The 18,375-nt window shown below is 56.3% G+C and overlaps 1 protein-coding gene across 2 annotated transcripts; it reads right to left on the bottom strand.

The window, feature by feature from the left end:
• Window positions 1-3,624: 3,624 nt before the first annotated feature.
• On the bottom strand, window positions 3,625-16,714 carry TMLHE (trimethyllysine hydroxylase, epsilon). Of its 2 annotated transcripts, none has more exons than XM_057398322.1 (8): window positions 16,526-16,714; window positions 12,216-12,390; window positions 11,156-11,332; window positions 10,162-10,441; window positions 9,000-9,119; window positions 6,127-6,363; window positions 5,209-5,347; window positions 3,625-4,067 (listed from the first exon to the last, which is right to left on the bottom strand). In XM_057398322.1, exons 2-8 carry the CDS (start codon window positions 12,382-12,384, stop codon window positions 3,936-3,938), a joined length of 1,254 nt encoding a protein of 417 aa, XP_057254305.1. In that variant the 5' UTR covers window positions 12,385-12,390; window positions 16,526-16,714; the 3' UTR covers window positions 3,625-3,935. The 2 variants fall into 2 exon arrangements, with proteins under 2 accessions (XP_057254305.1, XP_057254306.1); XM_057398323.1 differs by having other exon boundaries at window positions 12,216-12,393.
• Window positions 16,715-18,375: the final 1,661 nt, after the last annotated feature.

Consider the following 18,375-nt stretch of genomic DNA (forward strand, 5'->3'; position numbering starts at 1 on the left):
CTGGGTGATGTGTCCTGTCCGGGTTTGCACCTGAGGGGGACACTGTCTGTGAGCAGCACCAGGGGCCTGTTCTCAGGGAAGAGCTTTGCATGGCCAAAATCAATCCATCTTTCCTCCAGCTCAGGGAAACCACCCACTTCTCTAACACCTAAAGGCAAACAGCCAGCGAGGTGCTTGCTTTCAGGAAAGCACAGCACGAGAACTCTTCCCAGCACGAAATGCCTCCTTTCACATGCCCAGGAATAGCTCCCAAACCCCAGGGCATGGGTGCTGCAGAGAGCCCTCTTTGAACACCCTCTTCTCAGCACTCTTTGGTCCCCAGCCCTGTGCTCAGACCCTCCTGGACTTACTGGGGAGGACTGGGATGGAGCAAGCGGCCATCCCCATGGGAAGTGCCCACATCTCCTGGCCCAGGGCATGGTCACAAGGGTGGAAGCTGCTGGTCACAAACCTCTGCAGGGCCCGGGAAGGCGCTGAGAGCCAGCACCAGGCATCTTCCTCTCTCGGGATGCAGACTTGCAGCTCAGAGTGGGCAGAACAATCCCTGGACACCTCCATAGCTCCATAGGATTTTCCCTGCTCAGGGAAAGCTGAAGGTCTCAAAAAACCACCCAGTTTTGGGGAAGGACAAATTGGAAAGAGTGATGTTCCTTCCTTTTCCCTTTAGCCTGGAAACAGCCAGCAATCAAAGATAACAATGGTACCTTTCCCTATGAGGATCACGTAAATGGGACAGGCAGCAGGCTCCTGCTGGCTTCCTCCTCACCAATCCCCCACCCCATCAGAGAGCCCCGTGAGTTCTCACTGCTCACAAAGACACCCCTTCCCAACCCCTTCACCTCCCATTCCTTTTGTGCACAGCCCCTGTGCTTCTCTTCCCCACGGAAAGCCTTCAGTGGGACCCAAGGGCTAACAGGGAGGACTGAGGTGGGGGATGCATCAGCGCAGCCCTGTGACCCGCTGGTGAGCTGGGGGCTCTGGGGCACACTGTGGGGGGAACAGGAAGCTCTGAGGTGTACTGGGGGCAAATGGGGTTCCTGGTGTGACCAGCAGGTAAAGGGGGGGGCTCTGGTTTCATCACATTGAACACTCTGGGAGCACCGAGAGCTGAATGAAGGGCTGTGCTGCACAGCCAAGAGGGAGGGGTCTGGTCCCAAGGGCACCCGGAGGAGACAAAACACCAGTGCTGGGTCTGAACTGGATGGGCTTTAAGGTGCCCTCTTCCCAAACCAGGCTGGGATTCGAAGCGGCACCACTAATCCTAAACCCACGTCGGGAAGGACGATTCCTTGCCTCTTCTGCCACCTTGTGGCCGATGGAAGAACGAACGCTGAGAATGCAACCAAGCTGCCTTGCTTACTGCTCCTCACGTTTATTCCACGTTGATGGGCAACACAGACTTAGTTTCAAGCTCCTGATTGCTTGAAATGGATACTTTAAGACGATCACTTAATAATCTAGAGACTTGGTGCTTAGCTTTGGAAAATGCCTTAAACACATCCATTGGATCGCCAGGGAAGGGGAAGGAGAAGGAAGCAGTTCATCATTTATTGGCTGAAAGAACTCGATTACAAAACCTGATCCAGTAGCATTAAAGCAGAGAGAGCCTGTTCCCTGACACGCGCAGCAAGTGCTCGGCTCACCAGGCACTGACTGCCAAAAAGCCCTGGTCCTCCAGATAAAGCTGCACAGGAAGAATTTAGCCCTCATGGGAAGCAGGAGGAGATAAAGCTCAGGATTTAAACAAAGCCCTCCCCACTCCGTGGTTTAGTGCTGGAGTGGCTACATTAGAGTAACACCAATGAGGAAATGTGTTCTTCTACATTCACCATAAGCAATTCCCCCCGAGAGGTTACTCAGGCCCCCAGAGGAGTGTGCTGGCCTGGGGTTGGCTCTGAAGAGGAGGCTGATGTCTGAAGAACACAGCCCTTGGCAGCAGCAGGGTGAGCAGTGACAGCCACCACGCTCCCTGGCAGGAAGGCACCTATGTCACCATGACCTGTCACCAACACACTTTGTGCCAGCCCCAGACCTGCCCGCTCCAGCCCAGGGCAACGGCAGGTAAAGCTGATGTCTGCAGTATTCCCCTCACATCCTGGAGGCACAGGGAGGCAAAAAGGGCTCAGGAACCCTCAGTACCACCAAATAACTTGTGAGAGGACCCCACCACTCCAGGCTTTCACATAGTGATCCTTTGGTTCAGAACACAGAGATGGTTTGCTGTCACCACCACACTCCCAGCCATGGATTCACCCAGCAGCGCAGGGGAAAGCCACCCCCAGAGCACCAGAGTGGGACCATGTATGGAACCACTGCGGTTTGCTACTTCCACACCATCAATGAAGATGTGTGAAACTCCCCAGCTACGTTGTGCTGGTGTAACTGGCAGTCGAGAACCTGGCAAAGAAAGTAACAGACTGGATGCTGCAGGCTGCTCAAGGAATTCATGGCCTCAGCCTAGAGGAATAAATTCCTGCCTGTGCCTGAGGCTGCTGTTCACAGAGATGGGAACCCATCCTGGAGAGATGAACCTGACAGAACCAGCTCACTTCAGGCTGCTGTTACCTGCCACCATGGCTCATGTTTCCCTTTCTCATCCCCCTCCCCTCTGATCCACAGCTCCCTGCCAAGCCTTCCCTGGGAAGCTCCTGGTGCCTGCAGCAGTGGGAAATAACTCTGAAATTCAGTCTCAGGCAGCTCAGGCCACACTTGCAGAGTCTCTATACAGTCAGTGTTGATTAAATGAAGGCAGCAAATGTAGCACTCGTACCCTGGACACAAGAGCATCCTGCTTGCACAGGAGGGCCAGGGGTGAAAGGGACCAGCTCTGGTTTAAGGTCTAGATAGCAGAGCAGACACCTCCAAAGACAAACCCTAAAATCCCCTCTTGGTTCTTAAATTCCCATGCTTCTAGCATTCCAGTGTCTCTAATAACAGGATTTGCCTTTGTTCTTTACACTGCATCCCTTTGATGTGCCAGACCAGTTTATCCCCCAGCTAGCCGGAGCCGAAAGGCACCTCTGTGTTCACTGCCTCCATACACAGCAGGATCTGGTGAAAACACCACCCGAACTGGTCAGCCCCATCCAGCAGCTGGTGAAATAACCTTACACAAAGCCCTTCTTCAGGAAAGGTGGAGCAGACACAGGGGGAGATCTGACAGCAAATCCTGTGGCTGCTGAGCCTTCGCCCTTGATTCAAGCACAAGAACACACACATGGCATTACCGGAAGTCAAGGAAACACGAGACCTACATCCCTCATCTAACACAGCCTAACACATCTCCTTCCCAACATGCAGCTCTTGCTACTTCTCCTGTTCCTTCTAACCTAAAGCTCTTCAGAAAAAAACTCCCAAGAGGGGGTTCTCCCTTTGCAGGCCACCTCTCCAGCAGCATGGCTTGTATCAGTCACTGCTCTTGGGGTACGCGGTATGTTTAAGAAGCCACTGAAATTTGCCAACAGCCCTCAGTTTTAGTGGCATGTTCACATCAAACAGGGGCCAGATTTTCCTTTTCTCTAGAAGGGGTGAAGTCCAGCCTGGGGTGAGACAAAGCCCCAGAGATTTCCATTCTGCTCTGCTGAAGCAAACAACCCCAAAACCTGGAACTCCAGCTGGCAGTAGGGGTAAATGCAAGAAGTCCAAATCCTGAAGGCACTTGGTTGGAGGAGCACTTCCCATGGAGTGATTAGCCCTTCCTGCACAGAGCCAAGACAGTCTGAGGGGCCGGAGCAACCAGGCTGGGTGCAGACAGCAAGAGGTGGTTGTGCTCAAAGGCAGAAGAGGGTCCCCCAGAGCTCCCACAAGTTCCTTTGGCTTCCACTTGCTCCCTCTCCCGAGCAGGCACCGGGAATGGCTCAGAGCGGGTGGAGGTGTTTGAGGTGTGTGCGACATCGTCGGGGGGGCAGCAGCAGGTCCCCGTGCACGTGGCCGGGCTAGGCCTGCAGTCCCAGCAGGCGCGCGGTGTTGAGCACATCGTCCCTCGTCAGGTAGCAGCCGCAGAGCTGGCGGTACCCGGTGAACGCCTCCCGCCCGTGCAGGACACGCCAGTTGTCTATGAACAGGGCCTGCAGGAGCAGAGAGGAGGCCATCAGCAGGGCAGCCACCATGGCCAGGACCCTCTGGCAGGACAGGTCTGAAAGCTGGAGCCCCCTCAAGACAAAGAGCAGGTGAGAGTTTGCCGGGGGGGCATGACCACTCCTGCTCATCAGTGTCGCACAGCACAAGACCACAGCTGGATGTTTCATGTCATCTAGCACAGCTGCTCTACCTGAAGCACCAGTTCTGCTCTGCCGCTCACCAGCAGTCAAAACACGAGGGCTAGCAAAGCACAGAGGCACATTCTGGGCTGTTTCTTTGCTTTTCTACTGGAGAGGCTGGGCAATAGTTCATCAGCAACAAAGGGACCATCTCCTGCCTCTGGAGTGTCACTTTCCCCCAGCATCCTCAAGAACACAAGGGGGGGTGTTTCTAAGATCATCCTTTTCTCCCCTGGACCCTTTCATTTCTGGGGCCCTGGGCTTAGGCTGAATCTAGCCCCTGAAGGAATAAAGCCCCTTCAAGCAGACACAGCTGAATGAAGAAGCTATGCACTGCAACACCTTCAGGTCTACAACTGTGGCTCCAGCTACTCAAGCTCTTCAATGCTGAACCCAGGATCAGCCTTTCAAAGCACAGGGCAGAGCTTTTTCCTTCCAGTACCAAGGTGTGCTATGGCATCTTAGCTGCTTCTAGGACACTGCCCAGGTCTTCTGTGGCTCACTGGCAACGTGAGGGTTTAAAGATAACCTCAGAGCGGAAGTAAATTCAGCTTCTTACAACTTTGTATTTCCATCACACTGGAAGTTTCTTCTGGAAGAAGAGGTTGAACACTAGGTGTTCCCAGCCCCTCTGCTTCTGAGGATCCTCACTGCAGTGAACGAGATCTTTCTCCTCTCCTCTAGCTGGGCCTAACCTTACCCTGAGGCAGGGTTTGAACTAAACACTTCTGCCTTACCTGGAAGCTCATATTTTTAGAACAGGAGGAACACATCTCCCCACAACAGATGCCAGTACTGTAATAGAGGCCACCTTAGAAGAGCTGCGAAGACAGCTGCAGTACGTGGAGCTTGCCTGACACAGTCACCTTAGCGGCAGCAAGCACATCCAAAGGACCATGCTTCCCTCCCTGCACAAAACCCAGGCGAGTCTCCCAGCTCCAAGCCCTACCTTGCCTGGCTTCAGTTTGACCCAGAGCTCATTCTCTGGTCTCCGGAGCTCAGTGGTGAGGGTGCGGTGAGCAGCGTACCAGCGGTGCACAACGTCGTACGGCACCGTGTTGATGACAGCACGATCGTAGTTGTTGTATCTACAAGCAAAGAAGAGGTCAGAGACTGCCCAAGTGGCTCCATGAGCACAGCCAGGTATTGGCACAGGGAACCACAGGAGCCTGGGGGACTACGCAGTATTTAAGGGAAGCCAGAGAGTTTACACTGCAAGTGCAGGACTGTCAGGAGAATACCCAGCACTGGGAGCAAGGAGTTTACTATCAAGTGTAAAACTGTTCTTGCTGGTGTCCTATGGAAGGATGTGCCACAGCAAAGGGCAAGGCCACAGGCTGTCAGAATAAGAATTCAAAGCCGTGCTGGACAGGCTCCTGCACTCAGCCAGGCTGGAGTTCCAGAAAGCAGCCCAAATTTCCTTTGGAAGTGGCACAGTCCACACTCTCCCTTTATGCCAGGCTGATTCCTAGAGGCTTTTTCAAAGAAGGGCTGAATCCTACTGCCTCTCAAATGAAAGGAGATGGGGGCATGGAGCTGAAGTGAGGAGAGGAGTGAAAAGCCAGAGCTCAGCACTGACACCCATCCTTGTCTGGGTGGTTCTGACACCTTCTCTAAAGCAGCAGTGCGCAGCCCAGGAGGAAACATGGGCTGTTCCTGCAGCTTCACCACTGCCCCTCAGATACAGTTTTTTCATGGAACCGCAGGCTGGTTCGGGTTGGAAAGGACCTTAAATTCCATCCAGTTCCAACCCCTGTCCCGGGCAGGGACACCTCCCCTTAGAAGGTGTCAGGATACCTCCTGAAAACCTTCCCTTGTCTACCACAGTCCCCTCTCCCATTAGCAAGAGGACTCACATGGCTGTTACCTGATGAGATAAAGCTCGTTGTTCCAGGGGTAGACATTGAGAACTGGCCCAATTCCAATCATGTGGTTGTGGCAGTCTCCCACATTCTCGACATACTCGTGCTTCAGCGGGACCTTGGTGAGCAGCTCAAATTGGTCTGGGGCACACTGGAGAACCTGCTCTGCCGCATAGAAACCATCCACCAGCAGCGTCCGCCCACCCGTGCCCTCGTGCTTCAGGCAGTGGAACACTTGGATGCTGCATGGGCAAGAGAAACCAGAGCATGAAGACACCTTGGCTGCCTGTCCCATGGCCAGAAGGTGCTCCCCATCGGGTGTAGGTGGATGCAACCACCCTTCTGGTTTCACTGAGGCCTGCCAGGGAACGGAGACAGACCAGCAATTAACAGCTGTGCCTGCCGGTTCTTAAGGCCTAATCTACACCACCTGAGAACAAGAGGACAGTAAATGCTGGTTGTACTGTTGTCACAAAGTACGAGGGTGTCCAGGCTGACTCTCATTCAAAGGCACATACATTATTGTCTCCCACAAGGCAACACATAAAAGACCCTTTAGAAAGCCTGGAGGAGTCTGCAGCAAGCATCTTACCTACAGGCACATCCCACCCTAGTGGGAAACCATCCAACTCAGCTTCTGTCCTTCCATTACTTCTCTGAAGCTTCTCTTTCCCTCTGTCCAAGCAAGGTGGGCATTGCCCTGTTAGAAGCAAACACCCAGGAGCTGCCTCCAGCCACCTTCCCTTGTTAGAAAATGAACTGTTACTTTCTGGGAAAGCAAAATTTATCTTCTGCTCTCCCTTCAGGGCCTCTGAACCCAGTCCCACAGCAGAGGATGGGGCAGCCCCTCCCAGCTGCACACTCACCAGCACCTTTTCACCTGGGTGCTCTATTCACCCTTTACAAAGTCAGTGCAGGAGCACTGGAGCAAAGGCCACTCTGTGCCTCAAAGGCAACAACCTCCTCCTGCAGCTCAGGGCTCTGAAGAAGCCTCTTCTCTTGGCAGGCTCTTTGGCACCTGAGGAGCTGGATAATGGTGCAGTCTTTCCCATAGCTTGGGGGTTTTCCATCTACCCTTTGTAATAACTTAACCTGAGACTTGTCAGGTCTCAGCCAAAGCAGTGGGGAGGAAGCAGACGTTGAAATGAACACATCTTTCTTGAAAAACACCTCATTTCACTTAGAAGCAGGCCAAAGACTCCAGCGTTTTGGAAGCAAGTCTGGAAGAGGCTGGGAAGAAAGGATTTCTGGCAGAGATGGGGGCTCAAGAAAGCCAGAAATTCATGTTCTTCCTGCACAACTCTGGCTTTGCAGAACTACAAGCACTAATGGTTAACCCTACCAATCAAGCCCATGTTGCCTTTGCTTGATGCACTTCAGCTGGCTGCAGGTGGAAGGTTCCCTACCTGAAGGGAACCCTTCCAAGTGGAAAAAAGATACAGAAAGAGCTAATGAGCTCTATAGTTCTGGCACGGAGCAGTTACATCAAAGACCTTTTGAAGGCTGAAGTTCTGATCTTATTTGATGTTGGGGGAGATTTTGTGAGCTCCTAAAGCAAGTCAGCCAGGCAGGTCACACCAGGCAGGTCACTGCAAATCACGGGTTCTGCACTCAGCTGTTAACTGAAAACAGAGAAGCCAACTACATCCAGTGCGGGGCAGGACCTGTGCTCTGTGTTCTGTGTACTTGAGCTGCACAGCGCACGGTCAAATCCACTGGCTTCGCTCCTGACATCGAGCTGCTTCCCAAAAGCTTCCTGCCTGGCAGGGCACAGACAGGGCTCAGGCTGCTCTGAGATCCACCTGCAGTCAACAGATCTCCCCTCTTAGTCCCCCTCTGCTTTTCCAGCTCTGCACTGCAGACCTTTCCCATTCAGGTGTTTAGCAAGTTACAGCCTCACTTGGGAAGAGCTGATCCTGCCCCGGGGCAGGAGGTGTGGACTGGGTGACTTCTCTTTGTAGCCTCATTTGCAGATCACAGTACCTCCACACATCTCCTCCAGGCTATTTCCCCTCTTGACCTAAGCCACTACTTAGGCTAGAAATGAAGCCTAAAGTCTCTTGCACTTCCCCCTGAGCCATGATCTGCTGCCTTTCCACCTCCAGCTGAGTATCAAACACACCCTAGAGGCTGTACCAGAAGAGCAGTTTGCAGAACGGCATTTGTGAACCAATGCTGCAGCTACAAAATGCTTTTTAAAGCACAGAAGGCTGTGAGCTGGGGGAGCCTGGCTTCTGCCTACCTGCAGGGCTGCACCCCTGCCAAAATGCAGCCCCACCAGCGTGAACTGGTGCAGAGCAAGGCAAGCAGGGCCTCTGAGGTACCACTCCACGCTGTGCCAAGGGGAGCTGCTCCCCCTCCTCTCCTGAAGCTGCTCAGCCCACAGAGCTGGCCCCATGAGGGTGAGGAGGGTTCGCCCCAGTCAGCAAGGGTAAGGCAAAGCAAACCTTTCCAGCAGCAGCTTTGTGCAACAGCTCAGGAGGGGCGCTTGCTGCAGGGGAAGCTGTGCTTTGCCAGATGGACCCAAAAGACACCTCAACCCAGCTGCTCACCCCCACGAACGCTGTGTGGCTCTTCAGAGACTCTGAGAAGAGACTGTGAGAAGCTTCAGGGTAGCACAGAAACGACCACAGTTGAGCCGCCTTTGTGACTACAAGGACTACTTGAACCACAGCAACACCAAGCTGCAGTCACTGTCTAACAGCCACGCCCTTCACTGGCGTGATTCCTTCTGGAATCTCCAAGCATAGGGAAAAGCGACCTACTGACTCCCCCCACTGCACAGGGATCAGCCAGGACCTGGAATTGCCGAGTGACCAGTGCAAGTACATCCCAGCATCAGCACTGAAGACAACACAGCCCCAGCAGAAGCACTCACCCACAGGGCTCCTGGAAGTAGGTTGTGTCTGTGTGACGATCCAGAGCCAGCTTGGTGTAGGCAGTGTCTCCCCGGGAGAAGTCCGAGGTGAAGTACCACATCCTGCCATAAATGGTCTCCCTGCAAAGGGACAGGCAGTTATAGCATGGGCTGAGGGAGCAGGGGCTAGGACAGCAGATCCTCTCCTGCTTTGAGGAGAGGTCACTCCCCTCCAGCCTCTGTACAGAGGAAATTAAAGCAGAACAACGACATTCACATTGCCAAGAGCTGGTGCTTCTTGTGCCTCCTCCAGTGTTCAACTTGTCACTCTCCTCCCCAACAGACTCATGGCAACTGTCAAACCAAGGAAGCCCCTGAGCGGCACGAGGAGCTGCCAGGGCACAGCCAGCCCCTGTCTGCACCCACCCACCACCAAGCCCACTTCTGTTCTCAGGATCTTGCCTTTTCAGCCACCTTCCCCCCTACAACATGCACAGAAGGAGACAGACAGAGGGACAAACAGTGCTCAGGGGCTAAGGGGGAGGGTACCTGGAGCAAAAAGCTGCCTGGATATTCCTTGGAAGCCCTCATTTCTGTTTCTACTCATTGGAAGCAATCCCTCCTCTCCCAGCAGCGTAAGGCACGTTAAAGGCTTTATGCAGGTTGGACGAGTTGAAACACAAACCCTGTCCTGCCATGCTGTTGGGCTGTTTGAAACACAGCAGGAACATTTCTCACTGTTTTTCTTTGGTGAGAGCTACAAACTGGTTCTGATCTCCCTGGCTCCCAGGGCCAGGGCTGCCCTCCTAACCTTCCAAGTCACAACAGGAAATGCCTCTCTTTGCAAAGCTCTGCTCTTCCCAGACAGGCCACTTCCTCCAGTTCCTCCTCTCTGGGCATAGCCCCACTGTCACAAAAGTCACCACACGCTCCCGAGGCAGCTCCACAGCCTCATGGTCCAGGCTCTCACCTAGGAAGAGGCAGATCCCACAGTGCAACACTCCAGCTCGGTTCAAGCACAGCGGCCAGAGGCTGTGGAAGACCCAGACGTTTGCTTTGCAAACCAGGCCACAGGCAGGACACACGGGACAAGGCAGCAGCACCTTCCCAACGAACTGAGCAGCCTGCCCTTCACAGCTCCTGACAAAGCTGTCAGTGGCATTCGCAGGGCAGCCCCTGTTACCTGATCAAGCTGATCCTTTCTGCCACGATTTCTGTGTCCTCTTTGGTGGGCGCAACGTTCTCCACGAAAGCGATGCCATAAAGCAGGAAGTTCTGCAGGAATTCCTTCAACCCCTCATCTGTGTCCAGGAAGCTCCGGCAGTCCACGGAGGGCACCTGGGCCTGGCGGTAGATTTCAGCATTCCAGAGGATGCGGGGGTGCATCACCTGCTGCTTCTGCCCCTCGTAGCTGTTCTTCACCAGCCACTCCAGCCCATAGCGCGTCACGTGCCCGTCCGGCCCTGAGGCAAGGGACCAGAGTCACAGTCACCACCAGTGGATGCCACAGTCCCAGGTCATGATCAGCACAATCACCAGTCTCAGACAGCCCTCACCCTGTTAATTTGTCTGGTGACCCCGATGTCACCCACACTAATGTCTGGTTCAGGCTACAAGTCCTGAAAGCATCACTGCTGCTGCCAGGAGCCAAATTCAGAGCCAAGGGCCTCAACTTCAGTGGTTCTGGTTTCTGCTGACAGAACTCCATGAGGAAGTTGAGCACAAAACCAGCTCGTAACTAAGGGTAAGTTACAACAAAAGGGAGAGAGCAACAAAGGACAGAAAACATGAGTTCTGACCAGGGATACCAGCTCAAACAGTAGGGAAAAGGAACCCAACCATTTCTTGACCAGTCTGTTCACTCCCTGCATTGCTGCTGGGTTCAAACCAACCAGTGAAACACCAGACACTGAAGATACATCTCTACCCAAAAAGGGCTCGCGAGGAGGGGGAGGAAAACACAGCTACACAGTTAAGACCAAGACATGTTATAGAAACAGCAACTGTTTAAAATCTGCTTAGGGCCAGATCTTAGGGCCGGAATTCCCAAAACAGTTACTGATTTAGAGACAAGGCTGCCCTCTCCCAGCACACGTAAGACCAGGATCCATCACTGAGGCTCCCTTCAAGCAGGGCTGGTAGCCCAGAAACCACGGAACAGGCACTTTGCTACCTACAGGTGAGGAAGAGCGTGGTCTCATCCACTCGCACGGCCTTAGGTTTGATGGCCAGGTCCACGCTGGCTGTGTCCAGGCTGCGCTGGTTGGTCTTGGCATTGTAGCAGGAGGCGGAGCGGCAGTGGTCCCGCAGCCACACGAAGTCCAACCGCATCAGCGTGTTGGCGTACCTGAGTTCTGCAGAGGAGGCTGGGCTCAGAGCTGCACTGGCGCCAAGAGGTGGAACCATCACCCAGAACTGAGCCCACGGGTTAGGACCCCATTGACTGAAGGGATGCACAGCTGGTTTGTCACACTATGCAGTGTCTTCATGGAAGGCCTGGCTGTCACTGAGCTCACCATGGGCTCCCTCCTTACCTAGCTCACCCTGCAGCAGGAAGGAGTACAGCTAACATGCTGCTCATATAATTACCTCTTTCTCTTCAAGCAGTAAATTCAGAGCTGTACATAACCTAGCTGCAGACCCCAGTACAGTAATACAGGTAAGAGTCAAACCAAGCAAACATCCAAGCTACACAAAGGTTACAAACCCCACCAAGACATTGAGGTAAGGCCTTGATATCCATTTAGTGTTAAAGCCTCTCCTCCTTGCTCCATTCCAGGACAGCTTGGGAATGCTCAAAGCCCTTCAGAAGGGGGAGCCAGCAGAGAAAAGAGGAGAGCGCTTCCTGCTCTAGTCCCACTCAGCTTTGAATCCAAGTATCCAAGGTCACTTTGCAACGGGAAAGCAACAATATCCTTTCTTGGGGACACTGTGTTGGATAAAGGAACAAGCAATTCCCCTTGCTTCTGAGTGACCCAAGTACCAACATCTCACTGGCCTCAGCAGACAGAGGCTGGACCAGACCAAACACGTCCTGGGGAAACCTGTGCCTCAGTTGCCAAGTCACCTCAAAACCCAAGACAAGAGTCAGTCCTGCCTTTGGGAATTCCCAGAGGGAACATGGAACACAGAGACCAGCGTGCACCCCTCTAGCACAGCCCATTTCAGAAGAACACAGGGAACTGAAATCACTCCCAGGGACTGGCTGGGAGCAGGGACACGGGAGCCGGCACGTACCGAGGTGGTCGTGGTGTAACTGCCAGGCACACTTGAGGGACTCCGGCACCGTGTGGTGGCAGCGAGTGGCAGCAGCGAGGACGGGCCTGGTGTCACTGGGTGGCCACAGCAAGGCAGGGTTGGAGCTGCCACACAGCCGGAGAAGCCTCACCAGCCTCTGACGCCACATCCTGAGCTGCTGGGAGAGATGGGAGAGAACTGGTGACACTGGTGACACACACACAGGGGGTGACACACACACAGGGGTTGCTGCTGCTGCCCAGCCTGGCCCTCAGCCCTGCATCCCCACACCAGGCACTGGCAGCACTCTGGGAAAGCTGGACTCATCCCCCCAGTCCTCACTGATGGACATGAGGTGAGAGAGCTCAAGCACTGAGGAGGGGAGAAGTGCGTGGGATCAAAGGAAAGGCTGAAGAGGGCTGGGAGGCCCATTTTCAGGTTCTTCTCTCTTGTTGGCCTCCCCCCGCTTCTGGGGTAAGGGCAGGAGAGGAGCAGGAGGGAAGATGGTGCTGCACGTGAGCCCTGCTTGCCTGCAGCTCCTGCCCATCACACACTGACAACAAGGAACCATCAGGGGTTCAGGGAGCCTTCTTACCAACCTCAGCGCATCCAATGCAGCAGCTGCAGCAGCACCAGACACAGGGTTTCTCACAGTGGAAAACAGTCCTGGGAAACAAATGAGAGCCCAGGATTTACCAGGCAAAGCAATTCCAGAAGGGACTGCAACGTGCTGCCAAAGCCTCATCTGCTACAGGTCTCGGCCTCGCTCTGGCCTCCCCACTTTGAATTCCCCATTCCTGGGCACAACTACAGAGCTATGGGAAGAGAGAAAAGTGACTTTAGGTAGAGGCACAGGAACTGGAGGAATCCGGGGATTAGGTCAGTTCTAGAAGAGCATCAAAACACTGAGGAGGAGGACGAGGAGGATCTCTGCTGCTGCTGAAGGACACCACCAGCACAGAAGAGAGTCCAACCAGGGTTAATCTTAGCCTGGAGATCATGGGACCATTACTCGGAGGGAGATCTGTAATGACTCAATTCAAGGGCAAAACCTTCCAAGCATTAAGATGTGAAGCCACGCAGAGCACCTTGTCCTGGTTATCCATTCCTGGAGGGCAGGTCTCAACCCAGCAGGATTTAACAGCATTGGTCTCAAATGCACAGAAATGTGGCACCACTGGGGAGACACAGACTCGGGGAGCTTTTCTTATCGAAGACTTGTGATTTTCTGCCATGCTTTCTCAACACCGGAGCTGTGGCTGCCCCACCTGCTTCTCCACTCCAGAGCTGAAGATTGCAGAGCTCTCAAAGTTGGCACTAACAATAAAATCAGCTATTCCATGCTCTCAGACAACAACTCGCTGGGCAGGAACAAACTAAACCAGAGGCAGCTCTAGGGGAAAAGCCTAGAAACAGTTTTCTAACAGAACATGGTCTGAGGTGGGGACGTGCCCCTTCAGCAAAGGCTCACGAGGTTCCTGGCCTCGAGTCACCAGCAGCTTCAGCCCTGCACAAAGATTCCAACTTGGAAGTGCCGGATCTGCAGCTGCCAAAATGCAACCCTGGCTCCTGGCAGTTACAGGAATCAGCTGCCAAGTCATGGATATGGACCTTTGAGATCGTCCAACATTAACCCAGGGCTGCCGAGGCCACCACTAAACCCCGTCCCCAGGTGCCACATCTACACATCCATTTAACCCCTGCAGGGACGGTGACTCCACCACTGCCCTGGGCAGCCTGTTCCAGGCTTAACCCCTTCAGTGAACAAACTGCTCCTAATCTCCAGTCTAAACCTGCCCTGGTGCAACCTGAAGCTGTTTCCTCTTGTCCTGTCACTTGTTCCTTGTGAGACCAAACACTGCTGTGAAGCCCATGAAACTCCTCAGAGATGCTGACTGAGCTACAACACCCTGAAAGACCCGGATTCTTGCTACAGACAGAGGAACGGGGGCACCAGAACTTACACAGCCCAAGCCAGAGTTACCAGGCACCTGAAGACACACCACAGGACTTGCTCTTCCCTTTGGTGGTCTCCAGCCGGGCAGAAGATGAGGTTTCGTAGAACAGCCAATGCTCAGTCCTGGAAGAACACTTTCCAGCACACTGAAAATTCAATACAGGGAAAGGAACTCTCCACTTCTGATGTGCAAGCTCAACCAAGTGAAGAAAAGCCACAGCTAGAGAAAAGCAGAACTTGACTATGATGTGTATTGGCTTTAGAACTTAAACAAGTCCCTGAACGAAGCACCATGGCTCATAAAGCATCAGCCTGTTCTTTAGGATGCACAGGAGGGGAGGCTCTGCCCAGGTTTTGGTATCAAGAAACGCCAACAGGGAAAGGAAAAGAGCAGCCACCTTGTTTGCCTACGCCTGGTGTCCTCACACAGGACCTAGAGCTCACCTCCAAATCCCTTTAGCAAGTGGCCTCTGTCGAGGGCAGCTCAGCCCTGGTTCTATCTTTCTGCACATGTTCCTTTTATCTCATCCTCTCCCAGTATCAAAACTCACCAGAGAACACACAGAGGCAATGGTGAGTGACCCAGATACTGAACCTCATCACTGAGACCTACTGCTCCTCTGCTGTCCTTGCTGGAAACAGACACCAACAGCACACAGAGAAATCTTGAATGAAATCTTCGCAAGAGATCCTAAACCTGAGAGGAGCTGCACCAACCCCTGTGATCAGAGAGGGTTTACATTCTGCCTTTGTGTTCAGTCAGAGCCAAGAGCTCTCCCGGCTGAAATCAGGTATGGGAACAGCCAGCTCTTCCCCTCACCTTTATCCTGCCCCAGAGCCCACCAGGCAGTGGATGAAAGCCAGGAGCAGGATCAGACCTCCCGTGAGCAGGAGGAAACATTCCAATGTGTTGTGAGCTGAGGAATTCCCTTGAGAGGGAGGCCGAGACAGGTTGTGAGGGGAGGAGGAAGGAAGAGAGGCCTCAGGAGGGGCTCATGTCCAGGGGACTTCCCGCTGCTGCCACAAGTGCTGGTTCCTTGAGCTCTGCTAAACCCCACAATTCCCCCTGTGAGCAAAGGAAAACACTGAGCTAGAAAAACCAGGAACCCGCTGGTTCAGCGATGCCAACACACATGGAAGGAGAAGCCCCACACCTCTGTGGACTGGGGCCAGCTTGTAGCCAAAGCCTGCCAGGAACCAGGCAGCTGATGCTGGGGACGCTGCTCTGAGGCCTGACCTGTGCTGGTGCTGTGAACAGACCTGACCTGTGGCAGTACGGCCAGCCTGGCTTCCAGGCTCCTTCAGCATCCCAGAAAGAATTCCCTGTTTCTCACTGAGCATTCCTGAGAGCTCAGCTGCACCCTTGTCCACGGCTGGAGCCTCTGGCTAAAGCAAAGGGTTCTGATCCACCAGCAGCATGAGATTTCAGCAGCACAACAGGCCTTGGGCTTCTGAGAGAGAGAGGAAAGGGAAATCCATTGTTTTGTGGAGGCAGCCTGAGGAATAGCGTGCAAGCCTCAGGCAGGGCAGCTCGGAAAAGACCTCTAAGATCCTCAGACTGAACTGATCCCCAGCAGTGCCGAGGCCACGGCTGACACCAGCGAGCGCCGCTACTGCAGCAACGGGGAAAGCAGCTGAAGAGCAGAGCGCTGCAGAGGCTGGGACAGAGCTGCTGCCCCGGGAGGAGCAAAGGGGCCAAGCCCCGCGCTGGGAAGCAGCTCCTGGGCACAGGCGCTGGGCTGCCGGCAGAGCGAGAGGGGCCGCAGCCCGAGCTGTCCCCGCTCCCAGCCAGCTGCGGCTGCGGCTGTGCCCCGCTGAGAGAGGCTCCTGCCCCCCCGCAGGCTGCTGCTGTTGCAGCCACCGCGTTAGGGCTGAGCGCTCAGGACCCACAGTGTCCTCCAGCCCTCCCCCACGGGCACCGCTCGGAAACTCAGAAGCCGTTAAAGGCACCCCAGACGCGGCAGCTCCGTCCACAGCCGCTGCGCTGCCCTGGCAGCGAAGGGAAGAACCTGCTCGCCCGACTCCAGACCCCGCTTCCCACCGCTTCCCGCACCCTCCTGCTCGGAGCTCCTCCGCTGCCTTCAGCGGAGCCTTCGTGGGCGCAGCCGAACGCAGCAACCTCCGCGTCGTTTCCTGCCCCGCAAAGAGCCGGCTCTCAGAGCACCGCCCCCGGACTCCTCCCGCAGCTCGCTCCTGTTCGCGGCCACTGCCCCGCCCCGGCCCGCAGGGGTTGTCTTTGCTGCGGGCGGCAGCGCACGGGCTCTGCCGGAGCTGCCGCGGGCGAAAGCTCCGGTCCCTGCCCAGCAGGGGCTGAAGCCTCGAGCCCCGCGTGCGCCCGGGGCATGGCCGTTACCTGCGCTGCGGCGGCGAGAGGCGGAGTGAGGCCGCGGCGGGGCCCGGGCGGCTGCAGCGGTCCCAGGGGCGCTCCGCGGCTCCTCCCGGCCTCGGTCCCGGCGCCACGGGAGCGGCCGCGCTGCTCAGGAGCGGCTGCGCAGCGCCAGAGGCGGCGCCGGAGCCCCCGGAGCGGGTCCCGCCGGTCTCGAGCGGCGCAAAGCGCGGGACGAGCGGCAACGCCGCCGCGCTCCGAGCTCCGGCCCCTGCGGCGGCTGCGGAGCTTCCCGACAGGAGCCGCGGAAGGCGGCGGGGCTGGGCCGGATCGGGCCCGCCCCGGGGAGGAGCCGGCACCGATCACGAGCGGCAGCGCCCGCCGGAAGAGGAGCGCTGGGCAGAGCGGCGCCACCAGAGGCAGGGGATTCGAGCGCGGCGGCAGCCGCCAGGCCCGCCCGGGGCAGGGACGCGCTGCGAAACACCGCCCGGGAGCCACGGAGAGCGGGGCGGCGTGTAACATAGAGGGGAAAGCAGAGCGACTGCCGACCACAAAGAGGCTAGAGCGCCTGGAAACCACAGGGAGGTGCAGAGGGCACCGTGTGGCACAGAGACTCCGGCCTGTGGCCACAGCACCGCACATGGGGGGTACAGCGGCCTCTGGAGCACCCCGTGTACCATAGGGATGCGGGCCTGTGGCTAGAGCGTCCCACGTGTACATTAGAACAGCGGTTGCAGTGCCCCTTGTACCATAGAGATTTAGGCCTACAGCCAGAGCGCCGCACACGTACCATCGAGCGAAGGCTAGAGCATCCCTCCTACTAGATAGGTGCAAGCCTGTGGCCAGAGCGTCGCATGTGCACCACGGAGAGGAAGCTGGAGTGGCGGGCATATCATGCACACAGCCCTGCGGCCAGAGCGCCGCACGTCTACCAGAGAGATGGTTAGAGTGGCACAGGCCTGTGGCCAGAGCGCCGCACGTCTACCAGAGAGATGGTTAGAGTGGCACAGGCCTGTGGCCAGAGCGCCGCACGTCTACCAGAGAGAGGTGGCTAGAGTGGCAGACATACCATAGAGAGGTGGCTAGAGTGGCAGACATACCATAAAGATGCTGGCCTGCGGCCAGAGCGTGTCACGTCTCCCCCAGAAAGCCGGCCCTGGAGCCGCACGTACCTCCGAGCCGGGCGCTGTGCCGGCAGCGCCGCCTCCCCGCGGTGTCTCCGCTCGGGCCGCTCTGTCCCGCGGGCTCGCGTCGCCACTGCCCGGGGGCTGTTTCCATAGCGAGGAGCACAGCTCCAAGCTCACCTGCGGGCGGCGCACGCGCACTGCGGCGGGCACGGCACTACACGGACCGGGCTTCCGCTCCCCGGCTCGGGCGGAGCCGCCCGCCCCGCCCCGGCCCAGCCCGGCCCTCCGCTCCTCTCCGCTCCGCTTCTCCCCGCTGCTCCTCCGCGTTGGCCCGTGTGTGCGCGCAGGGATGCGCGGGCCGGGCTCCAGGCGCTGCGGGGCAGAGCGCGCTTTTACGCCGTAACCGCTGGGTTCATCCGGAGGCACCGGACCCCTTCGTGCCGCAGGGCTGAGGCGCAGCGCTCCCTGCCCCGGCCCGACCCCGCGGCAGCTCCGCTTCCACTCCAGGACCCTCGGGGCCCGTTGCCTTCGGGCGCGGATCCCTCGGAGCCCCACCGGGAGCGGTGTTGTGGGCCCGAGAGCGGCGGTGCCACCCCTTGGGGTGTGGAGCATGGTCCTAGAATCCCGACTGGTTCTGGTTGAAGGGATTTTACAGCTCCTCCAGCTCAACCGCTCTCACGGGCAGGGACCCCTTCCACTAGAGCAGCTTGCTCCAAGCCCCTGTGTCCAGCCTGGCCTTGAACACTGCCA

The sequence above is a fragment of the Pezoporus wallicus genome, unplaced genomic scaffold, assembly GCF_028554395.1.
Source record: "Pezoporus wallicus isolate ANWC-B61680 ecotype Strahan unplaced genomic scaffold, APGP_CSIRO_Pwel_v1 contig_5105, whole genome shotgun sequence".
NCBI classification, from domain to species: Eukaryota; Metazoa; Chordata; class Aves; order Psittaciformes; family Psittacidae; genus Pezoporus; species Pezoporus wallicus.